Below are 19918 nucleotides of genomic sequence, written 5' to 3'. Positions count from 1 at the left end.
CGCAATAGGTTACAAGATATTTTTTTAAAGAGTTCTAAAATTGGAAAGAAATATATGTGTATTGATCCAGGATGTGGTTCCGCATAGCTGAGAAATTGCGTAAGAGAGTTGAGCGTGCGAAATTAGAAATAGTTTTCGATGGAATATGAGCGATAACGACGAGGAGTGTTTGTTTGGTAATTTGATCGACGATGGTAAACCGTGCACGTGTGGAATAGGAGGAGCAGGGGGAGCTGCAAGGGCAACGACAGGACGCGGCGTGCATCAATAAAGAAAGTAAAGTACACTGCGTCTCACGCAATGCTCATTGGTGGGGGATCGGCGGATCTCGGGGTAGACAAGAACGTGGGGGATCCCGGGAATCGCCTTCACCAAGAACTAACCTAAGGAGAGTCTCCGTCTCTGACTTTCCGAGCTCCGACTGACCCACTGACATTCTCTCTCTCTCCTCAGTCGCGATATAAAACTCGCGCTCGCGTATCGATGTTCAAATTTCCCAGTGCACCACTTATACTCGTTCTAAAGAACAACGATCATCATCAACACCATCATCATCGTCATACTCGTCTTGCAAACTATCACCCCTTCAGCCCTCTTTATAATTGCAATATGAAAAACCGGCATATCTTTTTTCAACAGCGGACCATCCACTCGAATCGTGACGGAATCTCTTAGAACAACATTTTACTTGTTTTGTGATTGTTAATTAATTTAAGTGGACAGAGTGGACTATATATATAAAATTATGGTGATTTATCTTTATCGATGAAACTGACACAGTCTTGGTGTAAAGATGCGCTGCAATCGGGGTATCCTCACTCTAATCGCTGCTTGTCTAACGGTAGCTCTTCTTCTTTTGATCTTGAGATCAAAAGAAGAATTTTCGCATTCTGAAAACCGGAAGTTTCACGATACGCGATCGGTTGATACCGATAAAATACGCGAGAACACTCGTGAACGATTCTATCAGGTAAATGCGATACGTAAATTAGTATTATATTCGGTAAGTAATTATTGTAAGGGAGAGACAAAATTTATATAAAAAAGAAACTATTCTCTTTTTATATTTTTGTACATTTTTAATGCTTCGTGATTGAATCATTAGCAATTACAAAGTGCAGGAGGTATTAATAATGTGTATTTACTCAATTTTTTTTTTAATTGTGCAATGGCAATGATACAAATTATTAGAATGTTTAAGTGAGTTTGTGTGAACAAGCGTAGCCATATATGTATACGAAGCTTGGAATTTTATGGTTTCGAGTGAGTCACGTTTCGTGCATAGCTGACAACAAACGCACGTGGGGAGTAGTGTGCTCGTTACATTTCTCATGTCAGAGCAGTGAAAGTATTTGATAGGAAGTAAGACATGAGAAAGTGAGCTGCACTCTGAATTTAAACACATTGCGAAAAAAATTGCTGGTACCATTTCTGGAAATCCTCACTGTTTAGATGCTCTCACAAAACTGCATGGAAAATATCATTTTTAAAGACCAATTAAAGTCATCGCGGAGGCTCTTTATTCCTTTCAATAATTTTTATTAACGTAAAACTGTTTATATCTATTATAAATGGCAAAATACTAATCTGAGCAGCGAAGTATTCGTTTGAAAATAATCTAACAATGTTAAAATGAAATTGGTTTTTTTCTTAAATTTATTGAAAAGCTTTTATTTTTAAAGTATCCTGTTTTTTTGTAAATTTGCAAGAATTAATTTTATATGCGAACCGTACAACTTAGAAATATATGAATTTAACAGACAAACCATTTTCAACAATTTGTAGGAATTTCGTTGCATTAATCGACTAATTTATAGTTTCATCCAAGTTTATTATAAACTATAATAGTTAGATGGATGCTTTACTAATAATGAATAGTATAATTTATATATATATATATATATATATATTGCATATTGCTTTACTGCCCTGTATTATTCTTAAATAACACATAAATGTGTATATACAGGTGAACCGACACGTGACTCCTTCTCTCGCCGAGTTAGGAGAACGAGGTATTTTACCTGAAATGAACAAAGATATATTGATGCTGACTCGTGTACCAGGCGCAGGTTCAGAGACGCTGGTATTTACCTTACAACATTTACAGGGTAAAAATGGTTTTAAACACATAAGACTACCACCCGATGATCAAGGAAGTTTAACAACTTTGCAACAGGTGAATAAAGTCTTTCATTTTCTTATATTTCACTATAATATTTACAAAATTAGAAAATAAATCAAAGTTCTATATTTTGCGAATTTCATTGTTTTTTTTATAGTCGCTCAATACTAATAAAATAATAATTAGAACAACTGAAAGCGGAGTTTCATAAGTAACGTATCATTAAATAATGTTGCGTGTGAAAAGAGAGAGAGATACGCGTGGAAAGTGAAGTAATTAGTTTCTAAATTAGCGAAAGCTTAAAAAAATTGCTGAGAAGCCTACTTAGCATACAATGCCTAATGGGTGATAAGCTAGCAACTTTAATGAATGATCAATGCTAAAGTATTGGCATAGGTTGCCATGAAAGGTTGAAGTAAGAATGGCTTATGGGTGGATTTTGTTGCGTAACTTGCTCTTTGTCCGATCGTTCGTGTTCCGTTGCTTCACATCGTTCTGGATGCTGCATGATTCTTGCGACTGGAATTTGTTGTTAAGAAAGCAAAACCCATAATTCAAGCTCGTTAAGGTCAAACGTTAAAATTGTGTTTTAATGTCAAATAACTTGACCAATGGAACGCACTGATCGCAGCATAATTATATTTTGAAGGATCTTTTAACCTGTTGTACGCATCTATGGCCTTTTTTTATTCAGTTTGTTACAGTACATTTCTCACAATATACCCATTTAGAGCCTCAAATGTAGCATGCTCATCTATTGCCTCACAAAGCCTATGCTCCGTTATTAGACTGATAATTAGAAAAATTAAAATAACCGTTGATGAGCCATGGTTATATTATTCTTGTCTCATAATTACTTCGAAGGTAAATGAAAAACTGCATTTCTTTTATGCTACAATGTTATTTAAATCGTAAATGGTTGCAACTGCTGAATGCAAAAACTAACTCGTAAAGTGTGAGCATTGCAAAATTTTAATAGTAGCAAGACTGAATATAGCGTATAATATGCATAAAACAGCTGTACTATTCAGATAAAACAGGAAAATGATAACTTATAAGCAGAACAAGAGCAATTAACTGTAACGCATTGAGTTTCATAAAAAATAATATCGTAGCACTTTCTTGCGGTGAAAATGTATAATAATTATGAGCTTAATGAAAATTACATAACGCATATAAAACGGCATCGGAAAATTGTATGCCTTCGCACAAACAATTGATTATAGTGGTGCTTTTATTACAGGAGCTTTTGGTTGAGGACATAACGAGTATTATTCGGCAGGAAGCTGTCCCGTTAAGTTTCGATGGAAATGTACGTTTCCTTAATTTTTCAGCTTATGGTCGCCAAGCTCCGACATTTATTTCTCTAGTTAGAGATCCTTTGGATCCAAGAATTTTGGAAAGGTAATTTTATTGAAATATTATATAATGTACGATAGACTTGTTATAATGTTCTTTTAAATAATCTTTTTGTTTCAGGTTTCAGCGAGAAGGACCAGAGGCTCTTTATCAAGGTGCTATATCTTATTTTTGTGGTCATATGCCCGCATGCACGTAAGTTTATTGTTATTTAAACAAATCTTCAAAAAATATATATTTATATGTATAAAGCAAGATTATTTAAATGTTAAAAGGACAATAACTTCTATCTTATATGGTAAATTTTAAATATAAACTATAGGAAAAAAAAAAGCAAGTGGGCATTAAATCAAGCAAAGGAAAACGTTATAAGATGGTATCCCATTGTTGCTATTTTAGATCACATGGAAGATTCTTTAATGCAATTAGAAAAAGAATTTCCTAACTTTTTTTCTGGAGCTACAAATGTTTATGCCGCTAATCTTAGTAAGTATTACAAAGTATTCTTATAAATAATTGAAGCTAAATATACTAAATCTTCAAATACATATTTTTCAATTGGATTAACTAGGTTCAAAAATGGCCTCTTTGACAAAAGTAACATTAAAGCCACGTACAATGAAGATACTTAGGAAATATTTAGCAGATGAAGTGGAATTCTATAAGTGGCTTAAATTTCGACTTATAAATAAGACTTTGACTTTCGATAATGGTTGATGATATTAGTAATACAGTATTATAAAAAAGCTGTCACATTTTTGTGTTAATTCAATTTAACATATTATGATACCATGGTTACCTCTTTTTCTGCTTTAATAGGTGCTGATAAAATAGAACTATTAATCAAAACACCAATTAAATTTAATATTTTCATTCTTTCCATCAAAGAGTAATATAACCACAGTGAAATTAAGAAATAATTAAAAATAATTAGGTTCTATTATTTATTATAGATAATAGTAACTTGTATTAATTAAAATTAAAGGGGCTAAAGAAATGCATAATCTATATCTGAATACAAAAAGGAACTTGCTTATCTAAGAATAAAATTTAAATAGATAGCACCTGACAATACAAATTTTGTGTGCAAAGTCTACTTGTGTGATTTTGATTTCTTAAATGATTTAAAAAATAAATAACAGTCTTTCCCATTTTTCAATGCAGAGAGTCAGAAAATCATTATTAAAATAAAGAATCAAAGGAAACACAAACTGTTATTGATTGGTATAGGTAAATGAAAATATAATCAGCTAAATAGATTTATCTGGTAATTGTTTATATCTGAAAATAGATTTTATAAATTTATTTATGCAAGTTAGGAATACTATAGAATATTTCTAAAAAAAAGTCACTAATATTTACCTCATTTTAATATTATTTGGTGGATTTTCACAAGATCTAATATCATAGCCATAAGTTTCTATAATCTCCTCTCGACTTTTTGGAGCTTGAACAGTATCATTATACTTATCGTGACACCATTTATCTTCTTTAACTTCCATGTAAAAATTTCTATTACTCATTTTCACTTTACTTCTTTTACTTGGTTTATCACCTGTTCTGTGATAGTACCAGCTTGCTTTTTTATTATCTGTATCTAAGCTTTTGTTATAAAAGGAGCCCAATTTTCTGGTTTGCATATTCTTATACATTTCATGATTACTGATGCTATTTTGATTGGACTTACTATATAGGCTACTTTTAATAGATTCCAGAACTATACTGTTAAATGTAGAATAGTACCAATTAGATTGTGAACTAGGTGCAATATCATTTGAACTTTCTTGATACCAGCTGTAAGAATTATCTGTGTACCATGCAAAATTATTTACATCTTCACTTTGGTTTGTGGATAGATGCTCTTTGTTTTCTTGTTTAATTAACATAGATTCAGTAGAGTTGTCACCATAAATGAAATTAATACTTTCGTTTTGATTAATTAATCTTGCATTTCTTGCTTGTATATGATTTGTTAAAGAGATATTACTAATATTTGGCCCATCATTAATATTCATTTTTAAGGAATTATTTTTTGTTTGCTCCTGTATAAAAAATCATAAATAAAATTTCATTTATTAGATTAATAATATTAAAAACAAAAAGTTTAATAAACAAACACAACTCTATGCTAAATAAATACCATGTTTTACACCCAGTAGAAATATACAATGGAAGAGATACTGATTCATTTACATAATTAAAAATAACGATTCTAAGATTCTTAATAAATATAGGAATGAAATAGGAATAGATTTACACTGTCTAATTAAGTTTATCTAACGAAAAATAATCTTGAATAAATTGTCGTTGATGATAAACACTGGAAAACCTAACCAAATAATCATAACATTTACGCGTACATACACTCTACACTTCGGGAAATTGATTATTGAATATTCAACTAACTTCACTCGATAGTCGATACTTTTTCAAGAAAATGCAATATACAAGATCGATTCCTTTACATTTCAACTTGCTTCATGATGTTTTTACTAGATAAAGTTAATAGTTCTTTAAACCAAGCAAATTTCGAGCATAGACCAGTCACCAGACAGACTAGACTGAAAATTTAGATCGGGGTCTTTAGACTCTTTAGAGTCTTTAGTCTTTAGAGACAACTGGAGACAACTAGAGCTGACTGGAGGCACTGGAGCTGACGGAAGTCGGTACTTCTTGCCTTGGGAGTTTTGTTTGGGACTGTCGGTCGGTCGGTACTAGTCGGTAGTACAGGCATTGCCAGATTATGGCGTTCTGTACAGTATATTCAGACCTCTCTGTCTATCCTAAAATCTTTGCTTCTCAATGAAAAACCTTTTCCTAATAAATTATTTCATCCAATTAGTTTATATCTGATCAAATGATACCACCTTATGATCAATTATAATTTGCCAAGGGTGTTAAGAAATAAATTTTTATTTATAATGCTTATATACAAAAAATTAACGTTACAATATATTCTATTATTACGAAATTCATTCTTATATTATATCAATGTAGTATTATGCATATAATTTTACAAAGAATTCAACGAGTACGCAAAAAAATTTAGGAATATTTATTAAATTACATGCAATAGGTGTAACAAGTTATATTTCAGTAATGGTGTGGTGTGCTCTTAGCACCTCTACAAGATTCCCAAAGAACTAGAAAATGAATTCATATCATTCACTCAGTCGGAAGAAATCTTGTAGAGGTGAGCCTCCCCACCACGACAAGGTGGCACACCTCGGGGAGGGAGGCGGCCCCGCCCCACCTGAAACAAAAAGAAAATAAAAATAAAATTGAAAAAACGAGAAGTCAACCCGAAATGTGGAAGGATTTTCAAGGAAAATATTTCCACATTTCAGGTTCTAATTGGGAATTTCAAGGACAGACAAAGATATAAATTAATGAAGCATGCTACAAAAAGTGAATGAACAGAGAAGCTAACGAAATTGTTACTTCTTTCCAGCTGTTAGTTGAGAAGCTTCCTCCTCTCGAGCGTGAATGTTAATTCACACAAAGGTCGACCAGATCACGGCTGATACTCTCCTCAGTGAATAATTACCCTTACTTTCTTTGTCCCTTGGTGTGGATCCGAGTTGTCACACGAAGAACTACTACGTCGAGGAAACGATTTACACATCAATAAAGATGGACCCCTATTAGGTGAACTTAATGAGCCAACATCGAGAGTCCACAAGGACAAAGTAAGTAAGGGTTGATAGTCACTGAAGGAGGATCAGCCTGAGCCAGTTGACACTCGAGAGTCCACTTATCAATAAACATCTGTACTCGAAATAACAATGAATGAAAATAATAAGATTAAATTTATCTATCCTTGAAATTATTTAAATAAATATGGACTTAAGTAAACGGACAGTGTTTACTCCCTACTCCTTGGCAGCCTTGTCCTACAAGAGTCCTTCCTAAAACATAAAACAAATTAAACAAATATGAGAAATAAAAAAATAAATTATTTGCCAGTACGTCCTCCCCCGATGATGTCCCGATTCCAAGTGAGGGTTTGACTTGGTCCAACCCAGGATGGCAATGGCGCATGATTAGTGTTGGATTTATCTCGATATTGGAAAAATGCGGTCACTATCCATGGCTCTCTCCCGCTCCAACTGAAACAGAAAGAAAACAAAAATAAAATTGAAAAAACGAGTATTCAACCCGAAATGTGGAAGGATTTTCAAGGAAAATATTTCCACATTTCAGATTCTAATTGGGAATTTCAAGGACAGACAAAGATATAAATTAATGAAGCATGCTACAAAAAGTGAATGAACAGAGAAGCTAACGAAATTGTTACTTCTTTCCAGCTGTTAGTTGAGAAGCTTCCTCCCCTCGAGCGTGAATGTTAATTCACACAAAGGTCGACCAGATCACGGCTGATACTCTCCTCAGTGAATAATTACCCTTACTTTCTTTGTCCCTTGGTGTGGATCCGAGTTGTCACACGAAGAACTACTACGTCGAGGAAACGATTTACACATCAATAAAGATGGACCCCTATTAGGTGAACTTAATGAGCCAACATCGAGAGTCCACAAGGACAAAGTAAGTAAGGGTTGATAGTCACTGAAGGAGGATCAGCCTGAGCCAGTTGACACTCGAGAGTCCACTTATCAATAAACATCTGTACTCGAAATAACAATGAATGAAAATAATAAGATTAAATTTATCTATCCTTGAAATTATTTAAATAAATATGGACTTAAGTAAACGGACAGTGTTTACTCCCTACTCCTTGGCAGCCTTGTCCTACAAGAGTCCTTCCTAAAACATAAAACAAATTAAACAAATATGAGAAATAAAAAAATAAATTATTTGCCAGTACGTCCTCCCCCGATGATGTCCCGATTTCAAGTGAGGGTTTGACTTGGTCCAACCCAGGATGGCAATGGCGCATGATTAGTGTTGGATTTATCTCGATATTGGAAAAATGCGGTCACTATCCATGGCTCTCTCCCGCTCCAACTGAAACAGAAAGAAAACAAAAATAAAATTGAAAAAACGAGTATTCAACCCGAAATGTGGAAGGATTTTCAAGGAAAATATTTCCACATTTCAGATTCTAATTGGGAATTTCAAGGACAGACAAAGATATAAATTAATGAAGCATGCTACAAAAAGTGAATGAACAGAGAAGCTAACGAAATTGTTACTTCTTTCCAGCTGTTAGTTGAGAAGCTTCCTCCCCTCGAGCGTGAATGTTAATTCACACAAAGGTCGACCAGATCACGGCTGATACTCTCCTCAGTGAATAATTACCCTTACTTTCTTTGTCCCTTGGTGTGGATCCGAGTTGTCACACGAAGAACTACTACGTCGAGGAAACGATTTACACATCAATAAAGATGGACCCCTATTAGGTGAACTTAATGAGCCAACATCGAGAGTCCACAAGGACAAAGTAAGTAAGGGTTGATAGTCACTGAAGGAGGATCAGCCTGAGCCAGTTGACACTCGAGAGTCCACTTATCAATAAACATCTGTACTCGAAATAACAATGAATGAAAATAATAAGATTAAATTTATCTATCCTTGAAATTATTTAAATAAATATGGACTTAAGTAAACGGACAGTGTGTATTCCCTACTCCTTGGCAGCCTTGTCCTACAAGAGTCCTTCCTAAAACATAAAACAAATTAAACAAGTATGAGAAATAAAAAAATAAATTATTTGCCAGTACGTCCTCCCCCGATGATGTCCCGATTCCAAGTGAGGGTTTGACTTGGTCCAACCCAGGATGGCAATGGCGCATGATTAGTATTGGATTTATCTCGATATTGGAAAAATGCGGTCACTATCCATGGCTCTCTCCCGCTCCAACTGAAACAGAAAGAAAACAAAAATAAAATTGAAAAAACGAGTATTCAACCCGAAATGTGGAAGGATTTTCAAGGAAAATATTTCCACATATCAGATTCTAATTGGGAATTTCAAGGACAGACAAAGATATAAATTAATGAAGCATGCTACAAAAAGTGAATGAACAGAGAAGCTAACAAAATTGTTACTTCTTTCCAGCGGTTAGTTGAGAAGCTTCCTCCTCTCGAGCGTGAATGTTAATTCACACAAAGGTCGACCAGATCACGGCTGATACTCTCCTCAGTGACTAATTACCCTTACTTTCTTTGTCCCTTGGTGTGGATCCGAGTTGTCACACGAAGAACTACTACGTCGAGGAAACGATTTACACATCAATAAAGATGGACCCCTATTAGGTGAACTTAATGAGCCAACATCGAGAGTCCACAAGGACAAAGTAAGTAAGGGTTGATAGTCACTGAAGGAGGATCAGCCTGAGCCAGTTGACACTCGAGAGTCCACTTATCAATAAACATCTGTACTCGAAATAACAATGAATGAAAATAATAAGACTAAATTTATCTATCCTTGAAATTATTTAAATAAATATGGACTTAAGTAAACGGACAGTGTGTACTCCCTACTCCTTGGCAGCCTTGTCCTACAAGAGTCCTTCCTAAAACATAAAACAAATTAAACAAGTATGAGAAATAAAAAAATAAATTATTTGCCAGTACGTCCTCCCCCGATGATGTCCCGATTCCAAGTGAGGGTTTGACTTGGTCCAACCCAGGATGGCAATGGCGCATGATTAGTATTGGATTTATCTCGATATTGGAAAAATGCGGTCACTATCCATGGCTCTCTCCCGCTCCAACTGAAACAGAAAGAAAACAAAAATAAAATTGAAAAAACGAGTATTCAACCCGAAATGTGGAAGGATTTTCAAGGAAAATATTTCCACATTTCAGATTCTAATTGGGAATTTCAAGGACAGACAAAGATATAAATTAATGAAGCATGCTACAAAAAGTGAATGAACAGAGAAGCTAACAAAATTGTTACTTCTTTCCAGCGGTTAGTTGAGAAGCTTCCTCCTCTCGAGCGTGAATGTTAATTCACACAAAGGTCGACCAGATCACGGCTGATACTCTCCTCAGTGACTAATTACCCTTACTTTCTTTGTCCCTTGGTGTGGATCCGAGTTGTCACACGAAGAACTACTACGTCGAGGAAACGATTTACACATCAATAAAGATGGACCCCTATTAGGTGAACTTAATGAGCCAACGTCGAGAGTCCACAAGGACAAAGTAAGTAAGGGTTGTTAGCCACTGAAGGAGGATCAGCCTGAGCCAGTTGACACTCGAGAGTCCACTTATCAATAAACATCTGTACTCGAAATAACAATGAATGAAAATAATAAGATTAAATTTATCTATCCTTGAAATTATTTAAATAAATGTGGACTTAAGTAAACGGACTGGTAATTAAGCCCTACTCGTTGACAGCCTTGCCTTATACTTGTCCCACCTAAAACTTAAAAAAAAATAAAACAAGTATTGAAAATAGAAAGATAATTATGATATTTGCCAGTACGTCCACCTCCGATGACGGTTTGACTCCAAATGATGGTTTGCCTTTCTCCAACCATGGAAGAAAGTGGAACAGGGTTGATACCGATTCGTTATTGAATTTATATCGATATTGGACAGTTTTGCCACTAGGAATAGTCCTCTCCCACTCCACCTGAAAAAAATAAAAGTTAGTACAATTTGAAAAAATGAGTATTTAACCTGAAATAGGGAAGAATTTTCAATGAAAATATTTCCGTATTTCAGTTTATAATTACGAATTTGAAGAACTGGCAAAAATGGTATTTAATACAAAAATTCTACCAAAAATATATGAGTAAAAAAAAAAGAGCAAATGGTATTTGATTCTAGTTATTAATTGAGAAACTTTTTTCCGTTGAGAGTGAACGTTAATTCAATTAAGATGTGCCTTTATTAGTTGAACTGGACATGTCAAAAGATAGAAACTCCGTGGAGAATGATGTTGAGGTGAATCCATTTAATTTTAAAGGAAATAAGAAACCTGAAAATGATAACCTGCCTAATACCGAAAACTATAATGCCTACCTAATTCGCATAGCTAAAGAGCTTACATACGCAAATCTAAACCTAAATGAAATACAGAAAATGGGCGTTAAATATAAATAGACGCAATGGAGGATCAGAAATAATATGAAAATAAAAATAAGAAATGATTTTAACCGAAGAAAGACGAAATACAACCTATCGGTAGGTCTTCGGTCATTCTTCAGTTAATAACAAAAAATTTCCACGGTTTTACCCGCGGGACTCACTCATTCGGCGAATTCCCAGTAATTATCCAGATATGTTTTGCAATAATACCGACGATGGGGATAGCGTTGTTGATGGCGTTGATGATGACTATAAAGATGGAGATGGAGATGGAGACCCTGACGTTATTCATTCCCGAAAAACAGATTTTCTAACGATACTGCGCGACGCGAATTTTATTTTAACGTATACTACACGGGACAACCGCTCACCGCGAAGAACACTTCTCGACTAACACTATGAAACTCGGATTTTTAAAACCGCACTGCGCTACGCGAATTTTATTTTAACGTATACTACGCGGGACAACCGCACACCGCGACGAACACTTCTTGACTGACACTACAAATCTCGGATTTTCAATGGCACTGCGCGACGCGAATTTTATTTTAACGTATACTACGCGGGACAACCGCACTCCGCGACGAACACTTCTCGACTGACACTACAAATCTCGGATTTTTAACACCGCACTGCGCGACGCGAATTTTATTTTAACGTATACTACGCGGGACAACCGCACTCCGCGACGAAAACTTCTCGACTGACAGTACGAATCTCGGATTTTTAAAACCGCACTGCGCTACGCGAATTTCATTTTAACGTATACTACGCGGGACAACCGTGCTTCGCGACGAACACTTCTCGACTGACACTACGAAACTCGGATTTTTAACACCGCACTGCGCTACGCGAATTTTATTTTAACGTATACTACGCGGGACAAACGCACTCCGCGACGAAAACTTCTCGACTGACAGTACGAATCTCGGATTTTTAAAACCGCACTGCGCTACGCGAATTTTATTTTAACGTATACTACGCGGGACAAACACTCTCCGCGACGAACACTTCTCGACTGACACTGCAAATCTCGGATTTTCAATGGCACTGCGCTACGCGAATTTTATTTTAACGTATACTACACGGGACAACTGCACTCCGCGACGAACACTTCTCGACTGACACTACAAATCTCGGATTTTCAATGGCACTGCGCGACGCGAATTTTATTTTAACCTATACTACGGGGGACAACCTCACTACGCGACGAACACTTCTCGACTGACAGTACGAATCTCGGATTTTTAAAACCGCACTACGCTATGCGAATTTTATTTTAACGTATACTACGCGGGACAACCGTGCTTCGCGACGAACACTTCTCGACTGACACTACGAAACTCGGATTTTTAACACCGCACTGCGCTACGCGAATTTTATTTTAACGTATACTACGCGGGACAACCGCACTCCGCGACGAACACTTCTCGACTGACAGTACGAATCTCGGAATTTTAAAACCGCACTGCGCTACGCGAATTTTATTTTAACGTATACTACGCGGGACAACCACTCTCCGCGACGAAAACTTCTCGACTGACACTGCAAATCTCGGATTTTCAATGGCACTGTGCTACGCGAATTTTATTTTAACGTATACTACACGGGACAACCGCACACCGCGATGAACACTTCTCGACTGACACTACAAATCTCGGATTTTCAATGGCACTGCGCTACGCGAATTTTATTTTAACGTATACTACACGGGACAACTGCACTCCGCGACGAACACTTCTCGACTGACACTACAAATCTCGGATTTTCAATGGTACTGCGCGATGCGAATTTTATTTTAACGTATACTACGCGGGACAACCGCACTCCGCGACGAACACTTCTCGACTGACACTACAAATCTCGGATTTTCAATGGCACTGCGCGACGCGAATTTTATTTTAACCTATACTACGGGGGACAACCTCACTCCGCGACGAACACTTCTCGACTGACAGTACGAATCTCGGATTTTTAAAACCGCACTGCGCTACGCGAATTTTATTTTAACGTATACTACACGGGACAACCGCACACCGCGATGAACACTTCTCGACTGACACTACAGATCTCGGATTTTCAATGGCACTGCGCGACGCGAATTTTATTTTAACGTATACTACGCGGGACAACCGCACTCCGCGACGAACACTTCTCGACTGACAGTACGAATCTCGGATTTTTAAAACCGCACTGCGCTACGCGAATTTTATTTTAACGTATACTACGCGGGACAAACACTCTCCGCGACGAACACTTCTCGACTGACACTGCAAATCTCGGATTTTCAATGGCACTGTGCTACGCGAATTTTATTTTAACGTATACTACACGGGACAACCGCACACCGCGATGAACACTTCTCGACTGACACTACAAATCTCGGATTTTCAATGGCACTGCGCTACGCGAATTTTATTTTAACGTATACTACACGGGACAACTGCACTCCGCGACGAACACTTCTCGACTGACACTACAAATCTCGGATTTTCAATGGCACTGCGCGACGCGAATTTTATTTTAACCTATACTACGGGGGACAACCTCACTCCGCGACGAACACTTCTCGACTGACAGTACGAATCTCGGATTTTTAAAACCGCACTGCGCTATGCGAATTTTATTTTAACGTATACTACGCGGGACAACCGTGCTTCGCGACGAACACTTCTCGACTGACACTACGAAACTCGGATTTTTAACACCGCACTGCGCTACGCGAATTTTATTTTAACGTATACTACGCGGGACAACCGCACACCGCGACGAACACTTCTCGACTTACACTACAAATCTCGGATTTTCAATGGCACTGCGCGACGCGAATTTTATTTTAACGTATACTACGCGGGACAACCGCACTCCGCGACGAACACTTCTCGACTGACAGTACGAATCTCGGAATTTTAAAACCGCACTGCGCTACGCGAATTTTATTTTAACGTATACTACGCGGGACAACCACTCTCCGCGACGAACACTTCTCGACTGACACTGCAAATCTCGGATTTTCAATGGCACTGTGCTACGCGAATTTTATTTTAACGTATACTACACGGGACAACCGCACACCGCGATGAACACTTCTCGACTGACACTACAAATCTCGGATTTTCAATGGCACTGCGCTACGCGAATTTTATTTTAACGTATACTACACGGGACAACTGCACTCCGCGACGAACACTTCTCGACTGACACTACAAATCTCGGATTTTCAATGGCACTGCGCTACGCGAATTTTATTTTAACGTATACTACACGGGACAACCGCACACCGCGACGAACACTTCTCGACTGACACTACAAATCTCGGATTTTCAATGGCACTGCGCGACGCGAATTTTATTTTAACGTATACTACGGGGGAATACCGTGCTTCGCGACGAACACTTCTCGACTAACACTATGAAACTCGGATTTTTAAAACCGCACTGCACTACTCGAATTTTATTTTAACGTATACTACGCAGGACAACTGCACTCCGCGACGAACACTTTTCGACTGACACTAAGAATCTCGGATTTTTCAAACGGCATTGCGCGACGCGAATTTTATTTTAACGTATACTACACGGGACAACCGCACACCGCGACGAACACTTCTCGACTGACACTGCAAATCTCGGATTTTCAATGGCACTGCGCTACGCGAATTTTATTTTAACGTATACTACACGGGACAACCGCACACCGCGAAGAACACTTCTCGACTGACACTGCAAATCTCGGATTTTCAATGGCACTGCGCTACGCGAATTTTATTTTAACGTATACTACACGGGACAACCGCACACCGCGACGAACACTTCTCGACTGACACTACAAATCTCGGATTTTCAATGGCACTGCGCGACGCGAATTTTATTTTAACGTATACTACGGGGGAATACCGTGCTTCGCGACGAACACTTCTCGACTAACACTATGAAACTCGGATTTTTAAAACCGCACTGCACTACGCGAATTTTATTTTAACGTATACTACGCAGGACAACTGCACTCCGCGACGAACACTTTTCGACTGACACTAAGAATCTCGGATTTTTCAAACGGCATTGCGCGACGCGAATTTTATTTTAACGTATACTACGCGGGACAACTGCACTCCGCGACGAACACTTCTCGACTGACACTACAAATCTCGGATTTTCAATGGCACTGCGCGACGCGAATTTTATTTTAACCTATACTACGGGGGACAACCTCACTCCGCGACGAACACTTCTCGACTGACAGTACGAATCTCGGATTTTTAAAACCGCACTGCGCTATGCGAATTTTATTTTAACGTATACTACGCGGGACAACCGTGCTTCGCGACGAACACTTCTCGACTGACACTACGAAACTCGGATTTTTAACACCGCACTGCGCTACGCGAATTTTATTTTAACGTATACTACGCGGGACAACCGCACACCGCGACGAACACTTCTCGACTTACACTACAAATCTCGGATTTTCAATGGCACTGCGCGACGCGAATTTTATTTTAACGTATACTACGCGGGACAACCGCACTCCGCGACGAACACTTCTCGACTGACAGTACGAATCTCGGAATTTTAAAACCGCACTGCGCTACGCGAATTTTATTTTAACGTATACTACGCGGGACAACCACTCTCCGCGACGAACACTTCTCGACTGACACTGCAAATCTCGGATTTTCAATGGCACTGTGCTACGCGAATTTTATTTTAACGTATACTACACGGGACAACCGCACACCGCGATGAACACTTCTCGACTGACACTACAAATCTCGGATTTTCAATGGCACTGCGCTACGCGAATTTTATTTTAACGTATACTACACGGGACAACTGCACTCCGCGACGAACACTTCTCGACTGACACTACAAATCTCGGATTTTCAATGGCACTGCGCTACGCGAATTTTATTTTAACGTATACTACACGGGACAACCGCACACCGCGACGAACACTTCTCGACTGACACTACAAATCTCGGATTTTCAATGGCACTGCGCGACGCGAATTTTATTTTAAAGTATACTACGGGGGAATACCGTGCTTCGCGACGAACACTTCTCGACTAACACTATGAAACTCGGATTTTGAAAACCGCACTGCACTACTCGAATTTTATTTTAACGTATACTACGCAGGACAACTGCACTCCGCGACGAACACTTTTCGACTGACACTAAGAATCTCGGATTTTTCAAACGGCATTGCGCGACGCGAATTTTATTTTAACGTATACTACACGGGACAACTGCACACCGCGACGAACACTTCTCGACTGACACTACAAATCTCGGATTTTCAATGGCACTGCGCTACGCGAATTTTATTTTAACGTATACTACACGGGACAACTGCACTCCGCGACGAACACTTCTCGACTGACACTACAAATCTCGGACTTTCAATGGCACTGCGCTACGCGAATTTTATTTTAACGTATACTACACGGGACAACTGCACTCCGCGACGAACACTTCTCGACTGACACTACAAATCTCGGATTTTCAATGGCACTGCGCGACGCGAATTTTATCTTAACGTATACTACGCGGGACAACCGCACTCCGCGACGAACTATTCTCGACTGACACTACGATCTCGTATTTTTCAATGGCACTGCGTGACGCAAATTTTATTTTAAAGTATACTACGCGGGGCAACCGCACACCGCGACGAATACTTCTCGACTGACACTACAAATCTCGGACTTTCAATGGCACTGCGCTACGCGAATTTTATTTTAACGTATACTACACGGGACAACTGCACTCCGCGACGAACACTTCTCGACTGACACTACAAATCTCGGATTTTCAATGGCACTGCGAGACGCGAATTTTATTTTAACGTATACTACGCGGGACAACCGCACACCGCGACGAACACTTCTCGACTGACACTACAAATCTCGGATTTTCAATGGCACTGCGCGACGCAATTTTTTTTAACATATACAACGCGGGACAACCGGACTCCGCGACGAATACTTCTCGACTGACACTACGATCTCGGATTTTTCAATGGCACTGCGCGACGCAAATTTTATTTTAAAGTATACTACGCGGGGCAACCGCACACCGCGACGAATACTTCTCGACTGACACTACAAATCTCGGATTTTCAATGGCACTGCGCTACGCGAATTTTATTTTAACGTATACTACACGGGACAACCGCTCACCGCGACGAACACTTCTCGACTGACACTATAAATCTCGGATTTTCAATGGCACTGCGCTACGCGAATTTTATTTTAACATATACTACGCGGGACAACCGCACTCCGCGACGAACACTTCTCGACTAACACTACGAAACTCGGATTTTTAACACCGCACTGCGCGACGCGAATTTTATTTTAACGTATACTACGCGGGAAAACCACACTCCGCGACGAACACTTCTCGACTGACACTACGAATCTCGGATTTTTCAAACGGCACTGCGCGACGCAATTTTTTTTAACATATACAACGCGGGACAACCGGACTCCGCGACGAATACTGCTCTACTGACACTACGAATCTCGGATTTTTCAATGGCACTGCGCTACGCGAATTTTATTTTAACATATACTACGCGGGACAACCGCACTCCGCGACGAACACTTCTCGACTAACACTATGAAACTCGGATTTTTAAAACCGCACTGCGCTACGCGAATTTTATTTTAACGTATACTACGCGGGACAACCACACTCCGCGACGAACACTTCTCGACTGACACTACGAATCTCGGATTTTCAATGGCACTGCGTAACGCGAAATTTTTAAACGCGCACTCTGACCCTGTAGTATGGTCGCCCACCGTAACAGAAAGAAATTATTCCATTTATTTTTATAGAGTTAATTTTAATTTATTTAACGTTAATATAATAAAAGTAAAACTGATGGCTATAACAGTCCTTGAGGTTTCTGTCTTTAATCGCTGCAGCACTTACACACAGATACACAATAATCGCGATACGCACTGACTGTAGTCACAAATTTTCTAATTATTACGCGAATCAGACACAGATTAAAGCTCTTATTTTCATCACGCACCGTATTCTATTACTATATATTTTATTAATATATCCCAATGACATTTCTTAAAATTCACTTAGACGTAATTATAATACGCGAAAACTATATAGGAAAAAGCTAAATTTAATTTTTAAATAATTTTTTTATCATCAATACCGATTACTTATTATTTCATAACACTGATTATTAAAATATTTTAACCATAATTCTAAATTTATTTAAAAATTAATAATAACCATTAGAATCTTAATTAAAATTAAATAACTTGTAACAAAATAATTAAAGCTAATTAAATTTATTTAAATATTATAAAATCCGGCACAATTTTAATAATATTATAAAATAAATAGCACATATGCGATGAAAATAAAATATTAAATTTTATTTAATCTCGAGTAACTCGAAATAATTGTCAGTGATTAGAAAAAATCGCGGTACTCGATTCACTGACACCCCGTTCGCGGATAATTGACAATTGGACCGATTGCCACGTTACGCGGAAGACCACCTGAACAGGTATGTACCGCCCATTGGGCAATTTACTAAATAATCGCATCTGATTGGCTGTAATTTGAGACTGCGCAACATTGACATTTATTTCGAAGTAGTGCCGATTAACGGGAATCCGTATACCGACATTACAGGGCGAAAACTGTTTCGCATGCAGCGTCGTCATTTGTTGGCGGATTTGCATTTTTGTCGATTTTTTTGGAAACGTAAGAACATTATCAAGTAAAGTACGTTGGGGAATTTTGCGATTTAATTGTTGTTTCTCAATAATGTTAATATATTTATTTAAACAAAAATTTTTCTTCATTTTTTGTTAATTTGCCCAATGTACTTCAGTAGATAATCTTCTGGCATTTCCAAAAACCTATAATAACTTTACAATCCGCCAATAAATGAAGACGCTGCATGCCAAATAGTTTTTGCCCTGTAATGTCGGTATACGGATTCCCGTTAAAATAATTTAATATATTATTTTCATCACATATTTACTATTTCTTTTATTATATTAATAAAATTGTGCCATATTTTATTAAATCTAAATAAATTTAATTAACATTCATTAGTTTATTGCATTTTATTTAATTTTCATCAAGATTTTAATAATAATTATTAATTTCTAAATAATTTCAAATCTACGGTTAAACTATTCTACTATTTAGTATTGGAAATATATAAGTAATCTACGTTAATAACAAATAAATTTTTACACATTTAATATTAAATTCTGTATAGTTTCCGCAATTTTAATTATATCAAGAGTGCGTTTTAAGTAATGACATTGAGATATCTTAACAGTTATAGTAAAGGAATGCAGTGTATGGTGAAAATGAAAGTTTTTTTATCTGCGTAAGTTTCGTGTAATAATCAGAAAACTTGTAAATATTGTCAGTG

At 37.7% G+C, this 19918-nt stretch overlaps 2 protein-coding genes across 6 annotated transcripts; one reads left to right on the top strand and one right to left on the bottom strand.

Annotated features, from left to right (window-relative positions):
- Positions 1 to 318: 318 nt before the first annotated feature.
- LOC136775352 (uronyl 2-sulfotransferase-like) lies at positions 319 to 4202 on the top strand. The gene is made up of 6 exons (XM_066730042.1): positions 319 to 970; positions 1970 to 2179; positions 3369 to 3529; positions 3605 to 3679; positions 3807 to 3970; positions 4056 to 4202. The coding sequence occupies exons 1-6, from the start codon at positions 794 to 796 to the stop codon at positions 4199 to 4201; spliced, it is 933 nt and encodes a 310-aa protein (XP_066586139.1). The 5' UTR covers positions 319 to 793; the 3' UTR covers position 4202.
- A 7-nt stretch (positions 4203 to 4209) lies between these two features.
- On the bottom strand, positions 4210 to 6232 carry LOC136775353 (protein CASC3-like). Of its 5 annotated transcripts, none has more exons than XR_010822922.1 (4): positions 5625 to 6232; positions 5317 to 5526; positions 4847 to 5206; positions 4210 to 4765 (listed from the first exon to the last, which is right to left on the bottom strand). XR_010822922.1 is itself a non-coding variant. In XM_066730047.1 (4 exons), the coding sequence occupies exons 1-4, from the start codon at positions 5625 to 5627 to the stop codon at positions 4735 to 4737; spliced, it is 621 nt and encodes a 206-aa protein (XP_066586144.1). In that variant the 5' UTR covers positions 5628 to 6232; the 3' UTR covers positions 4210 to 4734. The 5 variants fall into 5 exon arrangements, 4 of the variants coding, with proteins under 4 accessions (XP_066586144.1, XP_066586143.1, XP_066586142.1 ...); XM_066730047.1 differs by having other exon boundaries at positions 5300 to 5526; XM_066730046.1 differs by having other exon boundaries at positions 4214 to 4765; positions 4847 to 5526; positions 5849 to 6228.
- Between the last annotated feature and the right edge of the window lie 13686 nt (positions 6233 to 19918).

Source organism: Prorops nasuta, unplaced genomic scaffold, assembly GCF_024137725.1.
Source record: "Prorops nasuta isolate Cenicafe-Biocafe unplaced genomic scaffold, Cenicafe_Pnas_1.2 PNAS00008, whole genome shotgun sequence".
NCBI lineage: Eukaryota > Metazoa > Arthropoda > Insecta > Hymenoptera > Bethylidae > Prorops > Prorops nasuta.
The sequence above is the reverse complement of the archived record's forward strand: the minus strand, read 5'-3'. Positions and strand labels throughout refer to the sequence as shown.